Here is a 19368-nt window from a genome sequence, read left to right on the forward strand (position 1 = left end):
TAATCCGTCATGATGCTCCACGTCGCAGACGTCGTCATCGTCAAAGGTTATCGCCATCGCTTCGAGCTTGCGCTCCTCAGCTGACCTGCAAGATTTATAAACGGCGGACGAGGGGGTACCCTCTCTTGCTACCTTTTGGCTGCGGAATACGTTAGTCCACATACATCAGATCCACCAGAGATAACGTTAATTACCTTTACATGTGTGGGCGACGCAGGAGGGTCGGACTGCGCGGTATTTCTTCCAAAGGACGCTTTACCTTTGTCGCTCAAGAGGTCCTTAAGATGCCCCTTATTGAACATGAACGCAACTTCTCGTCGCAACGCAATGCACTCCTCCGTCTTATGACCATGGTCATGATGGAACTGACACCTTTTGACTGATCTTTTTGCGCTTCCGGACGGTGGCTCTTCTTCGGCCAACGAACTGGCGCTCCGATTTTAGATAAGGCATTCACGACACCTCCGACGTCAATGGAAAATCCGTAGGAGTCTAGAGCAGGGAAGGTTGGTGACTCCGTCTTTGCGTTGTTACCTGCACTTTCGACAACGTCAGTAACATTGTTTACCTGGTTTGAACGGCTATAAGGGTGACTTCGCCAGTTGTTCTTCTTAGGGACAAAGGCCTTCCGATCAGCGGGAGTATCTGGTGCGCGTCGGGTGGATATGGTGTTGAGGATGGCATCGTCTTCCTCCAACCTCATCTTTGCTAATGCTCGCGACTTGACTTCCTCGAACGTCTGGCACGGATACTTCGTAGACGATTGTATAGCTTCGACCGCAAGATTAATCCTTTCCTGAAACATTCAATAGCAGTCTTAGTATCAAGATCTTTTTTTTTTTTTTTGACGCCATATAAAAAAGATCTTCAAACTTCTCCTAAAAAGATCTTTAATGCTAATCATTTCTTTGTTAAAGCGATTATAATAATTGCGAACGAATTCTTTGGGTCCCTGCACGACGCTATATAGGTCGCTCGTCTGCTTTTCCAGGCTGCGACTGCCTTCAAACTTCTCATAGAACTTATTGACGAGGGTGGAGAAATTGCCAATGCTTCCTGGCTTGAGAGATCCCAACCACTTGAGAGCGGGACCGGTGAGCGTGGCTCCAAACGACTTGCACATGCATGCCTCTACCAAATGCCAGGGAATTGACGTTTGCCACATCCGTTGTTTGTATTGCGCGACGTGCTCGCCTAGATCGGTTGAACCGTCATAAGTAGCAGCTAAGGTAGGCAGGTTGAGCTTCTTGGGGAGCACAACCCTTGAGATCCTATCAACGAAGGGTGACTCTGCGTAGCCGTCGGGGTGTTCCACGATGCTTGGTGTTGGGGCTCCGGGGAGCTGGGACATGAGATTCATCAAGCGCTTGTTTTGCTTTTCGATTTGAGCCATGCGCTTTGTCATAAGATTCGTTTCTCCTTCACCTTGGTCGTTCTCTTGATTGTTCAAGGGCTCTTCGTCCTCGGGCTCTTCGTCATCTTCAGGCTCTTCATCATCTGACTCAGAGAGATTCCCCATAAAAGGGATGTCGTTTAGATTTTCTCGACGTCGAGTCTTCGAGGCCCTGGACGATGCTAACTCCTCTTGCAACTTCTAGATCCTCTCCTGCGATGTCGTAAAGTTGGTAGTTAGACGCTCGTTAGCTTGCTTTATCTCGAGCATCTCTGCTCTCATTTGCTCGTACTGCCTTCGCATTTCCTCGAGGTTAGATGTTTCTCCCATTTGACGGATTTTGAATAGTAGATGGTTTGGGTATGCCCCACGGTGGGCGCCAAATTGATTATGCTAATATTTATCACTTTTGATGAAATTGAAGTTTGTGGGACGTGTCAACCAGATGATGTTAAAGTCGATGCGACAAGAGTATGCAAAGGGAAGTCAAAGGGGATGAACACACAAAAGTGGTCACTACTACAAAAAAGGCCTAGGAAACCGGTTGAAAATGGCCTAGGAAACCGGATTATAACGCATCTCCATCTCACAGGTGTCCTAGGTTAAGAGAACGGTTATAATGCCTGGTTTCTTTGTTTATTTAGGAGACCGGTTGATATGTAAAACCAGTCTATTAGATAAGTGTACATATAATCTGAAAAGAGGTTAGGAGACCAGTTAACATTTATAACCAGTCTCCTTACCTTACCCTTTGAAACCAGTTATTAACCACAACCGATTTCTTAGGTATATTATATGTTTTTTTAATTAAAATGTTACAGTATACCTACATTATCTGCTTATGTATTTACGTTTCCTTGTATATATGCCTTTAAAAAAATAGATTTATTAATAAACAACCACAATAATAGTAATATTATGAAACAAAAATTCCTGCTTGCTTTATTAATAATATAAAAAATATTTGCTATATTTAATTCACATACAAAATCAATTTCACTAGTCAAAGCATCAATATATTCCAATAATTAATGTCTTAAAAATAAAATTTCTATAATGTAATGATATCTATGAAAACTAAAATTCTATTTGCTGTGGTTAAAAAGTGGCCTATTGCTGTGGACAATTGAAACTTGACCATTGAAACTTGACCATTGTCTTCCACTAGTAGAATAAATGCTATTTGCTGCGGTTAAAAAGTGGCCTATTGCTGTGGTTTTCGGCGCGCAGCAATTAAGGGGGCAACAATAGGTATTAATTATATTTTTGCGATTTTAAACCGCATCAATATCTTAAGATATTACTGCGGTTTTTGGGTAAAACCGCAGCAATATTTGTATTCTATATCAGAATAATAAAGGATATTGCTGCGGTTCCTAAGGAAAACCGCAGCAATATGTTATATTTAAAAATGAAAAATATGCATATTGCTGCGGTTGTTGCCTAAAAACCGCAGCAATACTACTGGTACAGCAAAAAAAAAATATTTTTTTTTTTTGTATTTTACTATCAAATTTGAGATATTAAAACTTGAAAATTAATCCATTCACTATCCAAGATGACATCTCATAATCAAGAGTCGATAACTTATCATCAAAAAATAAATAAAAGATGAAAAGAAAGAATATGAAATAACAAAAAATTTCTAAATCTGGTGAAATTACCAGAAAATTAAACAAAACAGAAATAAAAGAGAAATTAAAAAAAAAATACAAAAAAAAAATCTGGCGAAAATGAAATCACACGAAACAAAATTCAGATCTAAAAAACAAAAAAAAAAAAACGAAAAAAAGACAAAAAAAATATAGAATTCAAATCGCAAAATACCAAAATCTCAACCAAAATGACAAAAAAATGAAGATCTGGATACAGAATTTCGTGATAAAAAATCCAAATTACACTAAAAGATGGTCGCTGATGGTCGATGATGGTTCGCGTAGCTTCGTCCGAAGGTTGACGGAAGGCGGTGATGGTTCGCGTAGCTTCGTCGCTTGGTTGACGAAGGTTCCGTTCGCTTGGTGATGGTTCGCGTGGCTTCGTCCGAAGGTTGACGAAAGGCGGTGGGCCGACGAAGAAGAATGGCCAGTGGGCCGACGAATAAGAACGGTTAAACAGCACCACTGAAATTCAGATGGACGAACAATCTGGATCGAACGGCTTCATCGCGTCGCTTTGTTCGAAGGTGGACGACGAAGATCGCTCCGTTCACGCGTGCTGATGTGCTTGAGAGAGATGTGCTCCGTTCACACGTGAAGATCGCCGGTGATTGCGTTGAGTGAGATGAGAGGTTGAGAGAGAACGTGCCGCGGGTAGACGTTGAGAGAGATGAGAGAGGTTAAGGTTGAGAGAATGAAAGAAACGGCTGGTGAGAATTGAGAGAATGAGAGGGAAAAAAACCCTAACGCGCCTCTTATAATTTTTTTTAGGGTTTTTTCACCATATACTCCTGACAAATTTTTTTTTGCACCATATACCCTTTCGACTTTTCAAATTCATCATATACCCTTCATATTTCGAAAAATATATCAACTTACCCTTTTGACTAACGGTGTTAGACTTCCGTTAGTCATTAACCCCTAATCCCCTCTAACCCTAATTAACTAACCTAAATTAAATCCTAATCCTAACCCTAATCTAATACACTTTAACTAACCTACTGCCACATAACTCTCCACTGCCACATCACCCTCCCCCTTACCCCCCACTGCTACGTCACCCCCTACTGCCACATCACCCTCCCCCTTACTCCCACTGCCACATCACCCTCCCCCCTTAGCCCCACTGCCACGTCACCCCCACTCCTTACCCCACTGCCACATCACCCCCTCCACCCCCACCCCTGCAGTCCCCCACCCCACCACCCCCGAAATCCCCGAAACCCTTCCGCCACCTGCATCGCCGCACCCCCCTCCTCTTCCGTCACCCACAACACCGTACACACAGCACAAACTCGCGAAAAATCCGGCAACCGCAAGTTAACTTGCACAGCACAAACTCTCGCACCACCCCGGAAACTCGCGCAAACTCTCGCACCACCCCGGAAACCCTTTGCACCACCCTCGCAACACCCCTAAAACCTCGCACCTCCCTAAAAAACTCCGACAATTATCCTCGCACATCCTCGATTAAAACCAGATTTCGTCCCGTAGCCACCAATTGAAAGAAGATAACTTCACAGGGGGAGGGAGTTGCGCGATTTTGCAGGGGGAGGGGGGGTTGCGCGAGTTTGCGAGGGAGACTTTAGGGGTGGCGGAAGGTTTTTTCGGTGATGCGAGGTGTCAGAAGGTTGCGCGAGTTTGTGAGGGAGACTTTAGGGGTGGCGGAAGGTTTTTCGGTGGTGCGAGGTGTCGGAAGGTTGCGCGAGTTTGTGAGGGAGACTTTAGGGGTGGCGGAAGGTTTTTCGGTGGTGCGAGGTGTCGGAAGGGGGAGGAGGTTGCGTTACTGTGGGCGGCGGAAGGGGGAGGGGGTTCCGGCGCTGCGGGTGGCGGAGGAGGGGGAGGGGGAGGGGGTGCTGCGTGGTTGGGGATGGCGGAAAGGGGGAGGGGGTGTTGCGTGGGTCAGGTGGTGGTCAAGAGTGGTGGGCCTGGGCATGGGTAGTGGGGTGGGTTGGGCTGGTGGTGGGCTTTTAGGGTTAGGTTTTTGGGTTAGTTATGTTTAGGGTTAGTATTAGTGTTAGGGTTAGATTTAGGGTAGTTAATTAGGATTAAATGAGGGTTTAGGTGTTAATGACTAACGGAGTTTAACGCCGTTAGTCATTAAGGGTAGTTTGATGTATTTTTTGAAAAGTGAAGGGTATATGGTGAATTTCAAAAGTCGAAAGGGTATACGGTGCAAAAAAAAATTTGTCAGGGGTATATGGTGAAAAAACCGTTTTTTTTTATAATATTGCTGCGGTTTTTACCAAGAACCGCAACAATATATTAAAATATTATTTTTTAATATTATTTTAATATATTGCTGCGGTTCTTGACAAAAAACCGCAGCAATATATTTGGTTAAATAGTCATTTTTTTTTCAAAAAAATTTCGGTAGATACTATATTGCTGCGATTTTAAGAAGGAACCGCAGCAATATCTTTATTTCATATTTTATATTTATTTCTACGTGATATATTGCTGTGTATGGGTTAAACCGCAGCAATATCACCACAGCAAATAACATTTATTCTACTAGTGTTCAATCTCCATCGTCTCGTGTTTGATTGTTTAAATATTTCACCCACGTATCTCTTAGCTCGTTAATCATCTCTTGCGAATAAGTGCTAGGAATCCCAAGAAAGTACTACAAAATAATTACAAAGAATTATAATTAGAACTAGTATATCTATATTTTATAACTTTCATATATACAAACTCGGCAAGAAAAAAATCAAAGCAAGAATAATCGAATTTCTAAACGATTCCTAATTTTTATGACTCATCGTTAGATCATGAATACAAAACTTTTTCCTTCTACATTACACTATAGAATAGTTAAAATCAAGATGTTCAAAATCTAAGATTACTAGCATCTCTAGATCATACAGAAGAAAATAACAATGAGGTCCAATAAAAGCCTAAATTCAAACTCATATATCCAAGTCCAATTCAGATTTTAGGTATTTATCCCCAATTTTGTTTTGGTTGTAAAGATGATTTCAAAACCAAGGAAGTGTAGATGGTCATATGATGTCCCAGGGAGCCGTGTTGAATGCAAACCTCAATGCCTACTCACTTACCCCTCCATTAGTATAGACTGTGGAGGCACGGATCGTGTCCCAAAACCCAATTTGTATTCATGCAAATTTCACATCCTCTAGCTAAACAATGAAAGCCTAATTTTTGAACTTGAGATGAGAAACTAACAAGGATCCAGCCAGATGAATAATTTATGTAACTACTTTAAGATCACTATCGTGCTAGATTGTTGGGGAACATCCTCGAGCTAAATGATGAAAACCTAATATTTAAACTCAAGATAAGAAACTAACAAGCATCTAGCCAGACCAATATTTTAATCTAACTACTTTAAGTGCACTACCCTGCTAGATTGCTGGGGAGACTAACAAGTAACAAGCATCTAGCCTAGTTTTAGTAACTACAATTTGGTGGGGAGTGGAGACGTGGGGGAATGGATAATGTGTTCGAGCAGGGATTGAAACAAAACAGCTAGATAGGTACCTTACTGAGCAGCAACCTGTAGCGGAGTTGCTTAAGAAAATATAAACTTTCAAAGCAATAAATAGGTAACAATGATGCTGTCTAATTCTAGGACCAAGGTGACAAACAACAATCATAAGCAAAGGCAGTGCCTCTGCCCATTTACCCTTCTTGGTCGTAAGTCGTTTCTTCAAGGTGTCAATGACCGTCTTGTTGCTAGACTCAGCCTGTCTGTTGGCTTGCGGATACCTTGACGTTGACGTTAACAACGTTATGTTCCATTTGTCACAAAAATGCTTCGTTTTATTGCTAATAAACTGCGAACCATTGTCGCATATTATTTCGGACGGGACACCAAACCTGCAAATTATGTTAGTATATATAAAAGAAATCACTTCCTTGTCGCGCACCTGTTGAAAAGAACCTGCTTCTATCCACTTAGAAAAATAGTCAGTTAGTGCCAGCATAAAGACCTTTTGACCTGGGGCATGAGGTACTTTGCCAACTATGTCCATGCCCCATTTCATGAAAGGCCAAGGTGTTAAAGAAGGATGTAAAATCTTACAGGATCTATGCGTTATACCTGCATGTCGTTGACAGCTATCGCACTTGGTGACATATCTTATTGCGTCTTTCTTCATTGTGGGCCAATAGTACCCCATACGCAACGCTATGTTGGACAAACTACTCCCTCCTGAATGATTTCCACACGTTCCTTCATGCAGGTCCTCTAAGACTTGCCCCGACTGATCTTTTTCCAAACAACGCAAGTAGGGCCCAACGGCAGATTTTTTGAACAGTACTCCTTGAATGAGCACGTACCGTGACGCTTTGAACCGAATTCTGCGCGCCTCTACCTAATCTGCAAGAAGTACGTCGTTACTAAGATAGTCGTAAAATGGTTTTATCCAACTGACACTTACCTCCTCAATGTCGGGGTCGTTCATTGCTGCGGCGCTGCTTCCGTCACTAGCGACATTTTGGTCGTCCTACAAACATTCATCCATTGTCGCAACAATTTCTCCATCATTTCTAGCCACTGAAGGGTTTTCTAGATGGACTATAGGGACGACAGTGCATTAAATGTCCCTTAAGGAGGATCCAAGGTTGGCCAATGCATCTGCCTGCGTATTCTGGTCTCTTTGTACCTCCAAAATGTCAAACGGGTTAAATACTTTACACTTACGCTGAGCTATCTCTAAGTACATAGCCATTTTAGAATCTTTTGCCGCGAATTCTCCTTTGACTTGGCTGACTATCAACAATGAGTCGCTAAAGACTTTTAATGCCTTTGCTCCCATGTCTTCTGCTAACGTCATTCCTACCATAAGTGCTTCGTACTCGGCTTCATTGTTCGTCGCTCTAAACTCGCAGCAAATGGCTCGTACTACCTTGCCCCCTTGTGGCGAATTTAGCACAACACCTAGACCAGCACCACAAAAATTAGAAGATCCATCAACAAATAATACCCAAGGTTCGTGGTCTACACGGTTAATTTATGCGACTTCGTCATTTGTGAGCTCCTCTAGCTCTGGGCTAAAGTCCGCCACAAAATTTGCTAATGCCTGCAACTTAATGGTTATTCTAGGACGAAACTGAATATCGTACCCACTGAGCGCTATTGCCCACTTACTCATGCGTCCTGTCAATTCAGGACATCGCAAGACAGATTTGACAGGATAGTTAGTCACAATAATAACAGTATGTGTCTCAAAATAGTGCCTAGATTTTTTAACAGCAGCTACTATAGCTAGGATGAGTTATTCCAATGAGGAATAACTGGTCTCTGCGTCTAGCAGAGACTTACTGACGTAATAGATTGGGAGCTGCTGACTTTCTGCTTCTCGCGTCAGGACAGCACTGACGGATACACCGCTCACAGTAAGATAATCATGCAACGTCTCTCCGTCGTTAGGCTTTGACAACAGTGGTGGTGACGCTAAGTATTTTTTGAGTTCTTGTAGCGCGTCTTCATGCTGCTGCGACCAGTCGAAGCCTTTATTCTTCCTCAGGACGTCGTAGAATAAGTAACATCTCTCAGACGACCGGGATATGAAGCGATTCAACGCGGCCACGCGAGCGGTTAATTTTTGCACTTCTTTGACGTTCCTTGGGGATTGGATATTGATGAAAGCCTTTATTTGATCCGGCTAGCTTCGATTCCTTGTTGTTTTACAACGTATCCTAGGAACTTTCCTGGAGACACTCCAAATGTACACTTAGTAGGATTTAATTTCATACCATACCTTCGTAGGACGTCGAAAGCTTCTGACAAGTGTTGGACATGATCATTTGCTTGTTTGGATTTGACGAGCATATCATCTATATACACTTCCATAGAGTCGCCTAGTTGGTCTTTAAACATCCGATTGACCAATCACTGATAGGTGGCACTTGCATTTTTCAAACCAAAGGGCATAACCTTATAACAATATATACCTTTGTCGGTGACAAATGCCGTCTTTTCCTGATCGTCTAGATGCATCAATATTTGATTGTACCCGGAATAGGCGTCCATGAGCATCAAGAGCTCATGACCCGCTGTCGCGTCAACCATCGCATCAATTTTAGGGAGAGGGAACGGATCTTTGGGACACGCTTTATTCAAGTCTGTAAAGTCTATGCAGACTCTCCACTTCCCGTTCTTCTTGCTCACGACCACGACATTGGCTAGCCAGTCTGGGTATTTTACTTCATGAATATTTCACGTGTCGATCAGCTTTTGAACTTCGTCGTTGATGATTTGGTTTCCCTCAGGAGCGAATTGGCGTCTTTTTTGCTTTACTGGCTTGTGATTGGGATCAACGTTGAGTTTATGTGTTATGACGTCGGGACTTAATACTGTCATATCCTCATGGGACCAAGCAAAATAATTTTGGTTAGATTCGAACGACGTGATCGGGGATGGACGGATCGAGCACCACTTCATCCACATCCTGCTCACTAGGCGCGTCGAGCACTGATCCATCCTCTAATTGCTAGATGGCTGCCTTTGGAGGTTTGAGCGACGAACTATAACATTCTCTCGCTAATTTCTGCTCACCCTTTATTTCTTGGACGCCCCACTTGGTTGGGAACTTCAACGTCTGATGATAAGTCGACGGGAGGGCCTTCATCTTGTGTATCCATTGGGTGCCGAAGATGATGTTGTACGCAGACGGGCAATCCACGACGTTGAACCTGGTCGGCAATTGACGCCTTTGGCTAACGTTGGCAACGTGATCTCTCCGACAGTGTGTTGGGCTTCTCCGCTGAAACCAACTAAGACAGTAGACTTTTTAGTAATATATTTATCACACAATCCCATACCTTCGAGGGCGCTTTTGAATATGATATTAGTTGAGCTGCCCCCATCGACCAATACTCGCTTCAACAGGCAATTACTGATAGTCAAGGATATGACTAATCCATCATGGTGCTTTATATCGCATACGTCATTGTCGTCAAAGGTAATTGCCATTACTTCCAATTTACGTTCTTCTACTGACCTTCAAGACTTAAAAACGACAGATGAGGGAGTGCCCTCTCTTGCTAGCCTTTTGGTTGCGGAATACGTTAGTCCACACACATCAGACCCACCAGAAATGACATTAATTACCTTTACGTGTGTTGGTGACGCAGGCGGGACGGACTGCAGAGGGTTCTTTTCGAAGGACGCTTTGCCTTTGTCGCTTAGGAGATATTTGAGATGCCCCTTATTGAGCATGAATGCAACTTCACGTCGCAACGCAATGTATTCCTCCGTCTTATGGTCGTGATCATGATGGAACTGACACCACTTTGTTTGATCTTTTTGCGCATCTGGTCGGTCACTCTTTCTTGGCCAACGGACGGGTGCCCCAATCTTGGTTAAAGCATTTATGACGCCTCCAACATCGACAGAGACTCCATAGGAGTCGAGATCTAGAAAGGTTGATGACTTCGTCCTTGTGTCATTACCTGCATTATTGACAACGTCATTAACATTGTTTACCTGATTGGAGCGACTGTATGGATGGTTTCGCCAATTATTCTTCCTGGGGACGAAGGCCTTCCGGTCGTTGGGATTTTCTGGTACACGACGCGTTGATAAGGTATTGAGGATGGCATCATCTTTTTCCAGTCTCATCTGCGCTAATGCTCGCGACTTGACTTCTTCGAACGTCTGACACGGATACTTCGTCAGACGGTTGTAGAGTTTTGATCGCAGAATTAGACCTTTCCTGAAACATTCAATAGCAGTCTTAGTATCAAGATCTTTAATGCTAATCATCTCTTTATTAAAGCGATTATAATAATCGCGAACAGATTCTTTAGGTCCTTGGACGACGCCATATAGGTCGCTCGTCTGCTTCTTCAGGATGCGACTGCCTTCGAATTTCTCATAGAACTTGTTTACTAGGGTGGAGAAATTGCCAATACTTCCTGGCCTAATGGATCCGAGTCATTTGAGGGAAGGACTGGTGAGCATGGCTCCGAAAGACTTGCACATACAGGCTTCCACAAGGTGCCAAGGAATTGACGCTTGCCACATCCGCTGCTTGTACTGGGCGACATGCTCGCTTGGATCAGTCGAACCGTCATAATTGGCAACAAGGACGGGCAGATTCAGCTTTTTGGGGAGTACGACTTTCGAGATCTTCTCTACGAACAGTGATTCCGCATAACCGTCAGGATGGTCTACAATGCTCAGCGTTGGAGCTTCAGGGAGCTGGGACATGAGGTTCATTAGGCGCCTATTTTGCCTTTCGATCAGGATCATGCGCTTCGCCATGGGATTTGCTTCTCCCTCACCAGGATCCTTCTCTGCATCACTCGAGGGCTCTTCGTCCTCGAACTCTGCATCATCTTCGGATTCGGCATTATCTGAATAAAAGTAATCCCGCATAAGGGGGATGTCCTCCATATTGGCACGACGTCGGACCTTTGAGGCTTTGGATGACGCTAGCTCTTCTTGCAGCTTTTATATCTTTTCTAGCGATGATGAGAAGTCAGTGGCTAATTGCTCATTAGCTTGCTTCATTTCGAGCATCTCTGGCCTCATTTGGTCATATAACCTCTGCATGTTGTTGAGACTTGGTGTTTCTCCCATTTGACGGATTGGAACAGTAGTTGATCTGGTTAAGCCCCACGGTGGGCGCCAAACTGTTTATGCTAAAATTTGTCTCTCACGACAGAATTAAAGTTAGGGACGATTTAACCAGATTATGAATATGACAATGCAAGGAATGAATGCAAAGGGGATTAGAGGAATGAACACACAAGAATGGTGAAGCGGAAAACCCCAATGAAGGTGGGTAAAAACCGCGGGTGGAAATTGTTCCACCAATCTACTATCAGAGACTGTCGTTTCGGATGAATGACAATCGTTACAGCTTAAGTTCTTTTTCTAAGTACAAGTGTCAAATGTCGTCTAGTTGAATAATGATCCTCTTTCCTTCTCTTTTGTATATCATATGCCGTATATTTTTCTTTGGCTTTTTCTAATTAAATGCACTATTAATTTCCTAATAAGCAATTACAATAATAACCGCTCCTTGATTGTAGGAGATTCTCTTAATCGAAGCTTCAACTGACGGAATCTACTTCCTTCTTTCATGCAATTGATTTTCTCCAACGGCTGCATTAGCTGAATTATCGCCGGATAAAACACCTTCCTTTCTTGGACAATTGATTACTGATTTTAGTTGACTTAATCTTTGCATCTTCCCGTTGCGTCTTAGTGTCAAATTCACTAGGTCATTACGTCATTGTCTTCCTGCAAAAATCAGCCATAACATTGTAAACATCACAACTCCCTTAATCTTCCTTTTTTTGTAATACATCATCAGGTACATGATCATAGAATTCAAAGCCTTACTGTGACTCGTGAAGGCAGGCCCTAGGTCGACCGTTATAATGTATGCTGCGCTGTAAAGCCTTATCTGAGAAATTTCGAATAGTTCTGCTTGTGGGTTATTGGAGCGAGATGATTTCTGGTGGTTGCGCTGGAGGCAAAAGAGTAGGATTCCGATGGGAGGAAGGGGGAGCAGGTGGCTTGGATGTTGAACAAGATGGTTGGGAGGTGGCCCGAGTGACCCTCCCTCTTTCCTGCTCAAGAGTTGCTGGTGGTCATGGTTCTCATATAGTCATAGGATGGGTGGTGAATTGGTGATGGTGGAGAGATGTGAAGATGGTCAAAAGGAAAAAAAAAATTAAAAAATTACCTGTTATTTAGATCACATGTCACCTAAACGTATTGAAAGCAAACACTTTCTACAAACATTGAGTATGCCGATTTAATCAAAAGTGTGATTATTTTGACTAGACAGATTAAAAGGGAACTTATCTATTAACAATTTTTCCTTTAGTTATTATTAGTTTAAGATAACACCATCAAAGTTTGTCTGGACTTTGGACTATGGAGTATGTCGAAAATTCTACGAAGATGAAGGTTTTCAAAGCATGTGTTATGCGGGCCATTTTATCCTTTTAACGTTTTATCTCTATTCTATATATCAAGAGGGTAGGACACCAAAAATCTAAAATTTTCTATTTTACTCCCAACTAATGAAGCAAATTACATTCAAGAAAATAAACAGAAATAGAAAAAAGGAGGAAAAAAATTAAAAGAGATAAGTTGATTTTTCAAATCAGTAACTTCGTGAATATCAGAACCGTTTTTTTAAAAAAATACAAACCCCTTATTTAGTAGGAAAAATCTCATGATATTTGTCAATATGCACAACATAAAACGCTCCAAAAATTTTAAGTTCTCCATCTCTTCTCAAATCAGTAACTTCCCCAATTAACAGAATATATACATCATCCTTGATTTATTGGTTTTCAGAAAACAGAAGAAAAGTATACAATGAACATTATGAGCAATTTTTCATATATATTATTACACAATTGACTTTTTATTTGTTTTTGCATACATGAATAGTAGACTGGCTCGTGAGACAATGATATTTTAATCTTAATGGACGTTCTCTTATTAAAGTGTTTCAAGTCGAAAGGTATGATGATCAACTGATCAAGTAAAACCGCATATGAATTCAAGATTATCAAGAAAATAAAGTAAAAGTTATTTTAGAAACGGCACATGAAAAGCCTTCCCAACTACTTACACTAAGTCTAGCTTGATTTTTTATATTTAACTTATTTAAGTCTAATGTTTTCGTTATATGAGAACTTTATTATATCCTGTGATGTTAATGTACCCATTTGAGAACATTTGCTTATTTTAGGATAATGAATATAAGACACTAGAAATGAGTAATTTATCTTCTAAATCAATCAAAAAAAAAAAAAAAAAGAAAACGCGGGACTTTCTCTCTCTAGTTTTTCGCTCAAAAACACGAAGTCTTGCTTAGCTGCCATGACTAGAAAAACTCGAGCATGAGTTAATTCCAACACCTCTGATTCAATTGAAAAGTCTCAGAAATTGAATGTGCCTTCATCATCACAGGCAAAGAAAACCCGTGCGATGGATGAAATTGTTGGTGTTCAGGCGCTCGATTTTGCAAATTCTGATGATGATGAATTAGAGAATCTTGGTGAGAATTTGTCGCCGAAATCATCATTGAAGCATTTGCAACAACAATCTGAAGTTAGATATCAGTTTTCGGAATGGATGACTGCAATTAAGTCGAAGAAATTGGATCATGGTCAAACAACCCCTATTTTGCAGATTTCTCCAGGTAATCGCAATTCAACTCATGGTGGTGTGATAAATACTTTGCAAGTGAATGATCGGAATGTTGTGCTTAGTAATAATAATGTGGTTAATTGTGCTGATAAATGTGTTGCAACACATCATAATATGGAAGATAATGATGTAAATGACAAATGTGTTAAAATCGATGTGGATGATATTCAAGATGAGGTTGATTTTTGGAATTCCTCTATTACATGCTATGTTCTGGGCGCGAATCCACCCATTTATGTTATGGAGGGATTTATACGCGGAATTTGGAAGAAATTGGGGGTAGATAAGGTGGCTGTTATAAGCAAGCAGATGTTTATTGTGCGATTCACCTCTATGGAGAGTAGGGATGCAGTTTTAAATGGAGGACTTCAATTTTTTGATAAGAAGGTTGTAATCATGAAAGTGTAGTCTCCTGAGATGGATCTAGCTAAGGATGTGTTGCATACTGTGCCCATGTGGATTCAGCTTCACAAGTTGGATATCAAATATTGGGGGGATAAAAGTTTATTCAAGATTGCTGGCAAAATTGGGAAGGTTTTGAAGACGGATCAAGCTTCCTCCAAGAAAGATAGATTACAATATGCTCGAGTATTGATAGAAGATGAAGTTAATCAAGTGTTCCCTAATCATGTCCGTTTTGTCAATGAGAAGGATAATATTGTACAAATTGATGTTGTATATGAGTGGAAGCCTGAGAAATGTGAAGGTTGTAAACAATTTGGGCACATATGTGTGCATTGTAAGAAGAAGGATGACTCTAAAGTATGGCAAAGGAAGGCTACTGCAGTTGATAAGCCACAAAAGAAGAATATTGAAGCTGACACTGATGGATTCAGGAAGGTGGTGAGTTCACCTAGGTTACCCTCACAGAAGAGCAATCCCGTGAACACTCAGAATTCTTTTCAGGTATTGGCAGTGGAGGAGGTTAATGTGGGAGATGTTGTGTGTGAAATAGGTGTTGATGATGCTAGGAGGGTGGAATGCCCTCCAGCACCAAATGAGTAAGGTCTTATGCTGGAATGTGAGAGGTTTAAACAGTCCAAATAAGCAAAGGGTGGTCAGGGGTTTCATTACTATTTTTGGTGCTGGACTTGTTGACCTCTTGGAGACTAAGGTAAAGGTACAAAATATGGGGAACCTTTACCTTAGGGTGTGTCCTGGGTGGTGCTTGACATCCAATTCACAATGTCATAATGGAGGAAGGATAGTATTGATGTGGAACCCTCATTTCTTTAATGTGAACATTGTTCTTTGTACTAGTCAATTAATACACTATTACATAGAACCTAACATTGGACAAGCTTTCTATGGAACATTTGTATATGCATTTAATGATGCTGGTAGTATGAAGGATTTATGGATGGATCTAGCTTAGATTTAGGTGATGCTGGATGCTTGGGTATGGATGGGGGATTTTAATAATGTGTTAAATATGGAAGATAGAATAGGAGCTCCTGTGAGGGCAAATGAGCTCCTTGATTTCAGGAGATGTGTGGAGCAATGTAGTATGGAGGATATGAAGGCCACTGAGTGGTTCTACACTTGGAACAACAAGCAAGAGGTTGAGAGTAGAATCTTTTCCAAGATTGAAAGGTTATGTGTAATTCTGCATGGCTAGAAGCATATCCATACACAGGAGATCATTTTCACCTTGAAGGAGAGTTTGATCATAGCCCTGTGATCTTGACTTCATATCCTATTCCTAGTTTAGGGAGGAAACCGTTCAGATACTTTTCAATGTGGAGTACTGCTGAGAACTTTGAAGTTCTAGTGTCTGGAAGATGGAGTAGTCATGTTCTTGGGACTCCTATGTTTAGAGTGGTTCAGAAACTTAAAAGGTTGAAAGTGGTGTTGAAAAAGTTAAAAATAGAAAGCTTTCATGACTTGCAAGCTCAGGAAATGAAGAGTGCTCAGATCTTGAAACAATGCCAAGAACAGCTTCATAGTCAACCTGATAATCTGGTGTTAAGGGGAAGGAAAAAGAAGTTGCTCAAGTGTTTAAGACTGCTCACAACTCTTATATGCAGTTCTTGCAATAGAAGGCTAAATGTGATTGGCTAAGAGATGGGGATTTGAATACTAAGATGTTTCATAGAAGCATTAAGAAAAGACAATTGTAGAATGCAATCTTTAGCATTCACAATGAAGTTGGAGAATGGGTGGATCAACCTCATCTAGTCTATAAAGCCTTTTTGAAGTACTATGGGAATCTCTTAGGATCTAGAATGGGAAACACGAAGTCTGTTAAGAGCAGTGTGGTTCAATATGGGCCTCTGGTGACATAGGCTCAGTGTGATTTTCTATTAAGGCCAGTGACAGGGGAGGAAGTAAAGCATGCTTTGTGGTCCATTCATGGTGATAGAGCACCAGACCCTGATGGTTTTCGTAGCCAATTCTTCAAAGATTGTTGGCACAAAGTGGGGGAGATGTAATTGTTGCAGTGGTGGATTTCTTTCAAACTGGAAGGCTGTTAACAGAGGAAAACTCCACCACAATCACTCTTATACCTAAAACCCTTTGCCCTAGTCATGTTGGTGATTACAGACCCATATCATGTTGCAATGTGATATACAAGTGTATCACAAAGGTCCTCTATAACAAACTGAGAGATGTGCTCCCTGATATTATCATGGAACTCAAGGAGCTTTTGTGCACAGTAGATATATCATGCACAACATCATGATATGTCAAGACTTGGTGAAACAGTATGGTACAAGGAGTTGTAGGCCTAGCTGCATGATGAAAGTAAACATGAGGAAGGCATATGACACTATAGAGTGGAGCTTTCTGAAAGAAATGCTTGAAAGTTTAGGGTTCCCTACAAGGTTCATTGGCTATGTGATGACATGTGTGGGTTCTCCTAAGTTTTCTCTTATGATAAATGGAGTCATGCATGGATATTTTCCTTCTCAAAGGGGTCTAAGCTAAGGCAAGGTGACCCATTGTCCCCCCCTCCTCTTTGTAATATGCATGGAATATCTCTCAAGAATCATGAAAAGGGTGAGTGAGAGAGAGGACTTCAAGTTTCATCCTAAGTGTCATGCTCTGAAGTTAACTCACTTATGTTTTGCTGATGACATATTGATATGCTATAAAGGTGAATTCTCCTCAATACATCTAATACTTAGAGGCTTCAAGCTCTTTTCTGAAACCTCAAGTTTGCAAGCTAATGTAAACAATCACCCATGTATTGTAGTGGAATGAAGGATGCGGACATCCAAAGGGCTCTTGATAAATCTGGTTTCACCAGAGGATACTTGTCATTCAAGTATCTAGGAGTACCAATATGCTAAAAAAGTATCCCTATTACTGAATGTGAGAATCTTACAGAGAAGATGGTGGCTAGAATCAGGAAATGGAGTACTAGACATATATCTTTTGCAGGCAGGGTTCAACTCATCAACTCTGTATTAATAAGCCTACACTCATACTGGGTCAGGTTTTTGTCCTACCTAAACAGGTACTACATCACGATGTTACCAAGATATGTAGAGCCTTCTTGTGGTCAGTGATCATTTTAGCTCGAAGGCAGGTTATGTGAGGTTAGCTGATATTTGCACTCCTAAAAGTGCAGGTGGTCAAGGAATAAGAAACATAATTCTTATGGAGCATTGCTGCAATTGGCAAGTATGTATGGGTTGTTGAGAGTAAACTTGACAATCTGTGGGTCAAGTGGATTCATGCTGTTTATATTCCGCAAAATTCATGGTGGGATCACTACAAAAAAAAGCTTATATAGCGACGGATTTTTGGAGACGGATATATATTCGTTTTTAATTTAGAGACGGAATATTGATAATCCGTCTCTAAATTTTTTTAGAGACGGATTTTTAAATCCGTCTCTAACTTTAGGGACGGATTTTAAAAATCCGTCCCTAAATTAGAGACGGATTTTAAAAATCCATCTCGAAATAAATTTAGAGACGAATTTTGAAAATCCATCTCGAAATAAATTTAGAGACGGATTTTGAAAATCCATCTCTAACTTAGGGACGGATATTGATAATCCGTCCCTAAAGTTAGAGACGGATTTAAAAAATCCGTCTCTAAATTTACATATGAATATTTTATTGCACGTATTTAATTTAGAGACGGATTTTCAAAATCCGTCTCTAATTTAGGGACGGATTTTTAGAATCCGTCTCTAATTTAGGGACGGATTTTTAGAATCCGTCTCTAAATTTAGAGACGGATTCTAAAAATCCGTCTCTAAATTCAAATATGAATATTTTATTGCGCTTCTTTAATTTAGGGACGGATTTTAAAAATCCGTCTCTAAGTTAGAGACGGATTTTTGAAATCCGTCTCTAATTTAGAGACGGATTTTAGAAATCCGTCTCTAATTTAGAGACGGATTTTAAAATCCATCTCTAATTTAGGGACGGATTTGAAAATCCGTCTCTAAATTAGGGACGGATTTTTAAATCCGTCTCTAATATTTCTTCTACATATTACCAATATTATGTAGAGAAGTATACAAGTTGTATTTGGTGTAGTTGGTTCGAGCTTCTTCTCGTTTCTTTGAGGTTACAAGTTCGATTCCTACGAACAGCGATTCTTGCGAGTGTGGAGTCTTCTTATCCTTTCCCTTGTAGAGCTGAACTGGGTTTACTTAAGGGATATTCCTAAATGGTAATGAGATCAACTTGAACTAGGTAGGTAATAATAGGTGATTAAATATAATCATGATAATATTAGGAACTATCGTGTTGTTAATTTCGTTTACATATTTTTTATATTTTCAGCGAATTTAGAGACGGATTTTCGAAATCCGTCTCTAAACTTTAGAGACGGATTTCGAAAATCCGTCTCTAAGCTTAGAGACGGATTTCCAAAATCCGTCTCTAAAGTTTAGAGACGGATTTTTAAAATCCGTCTCTAACTCGAATTAGCGACAAGGGTTTTAGAGAGGGACAATATCCGTCTCTAAATCCGTCTCTCAGCCCATATAGCGACGGATTTGACCTTTTTAGGGACGGATTTTGTCCGTCTCTAAATGGACTTTTTTTTGCAGTGGATTATGTGCCAAAAGGTAGTAGTAGCTGGTATTGGAGGGAGGTGTGTAATGTAAAGGACAAATTGAAGGAGTATTACACTCAGGCCCAAATTAGCATATATCTCATTACTCTATCACTGAGGTTTACAATAAACTCTCTAGTGATTATGAG

General features: G+C 40.9%; 1 protein-coding gene across 1 annotated transcript; it reads left to right on the plus strand.

Annotated features, from left to right (window-relative positions):
• The first annotated feature begins 14617 nt into the window (after positions 1-14617).
• LOC104882927 (uncharacterized) lies at positions 14618-15205 on the plus strand. The gene has a single exon (XM_010667348.1). The coding sequence runs from the start codon at positions 14618-14620 to the stop codon at positions 15203-15205; it is 588 nt and encodes a 195-aa protein (XP_010665650.1).
• The last annotated feature ends 4163 nt before the right edge of the window (positions 15206-19368 follow it).

This window comes from Beta vulgaris, chromosome 8, assembly GCF_026745355.1.
Source record: "Beta vulgaris subsp. vulgaris cultivar EL10 chromosome 8, EL10.2, whole genome shotgun sequence".
In the NCBI taxonomy this organism is placed as follows: Eukaryota; Viridiplantae; Streptophyta; class Magnoliopsida; order Caryophyllales; family Amaranthaceae; genus Beta; species Beta vulgaris.

Excerpts from the sequence above, each read along its gene's own strand:
- LOC104882927 (XM_010667348.1), top strand. The coding sequence starts at position 14,618 with ATGGATCTAGCTAAGGATGTGTTGCATACTGTGCCCATGTGGATTCAG.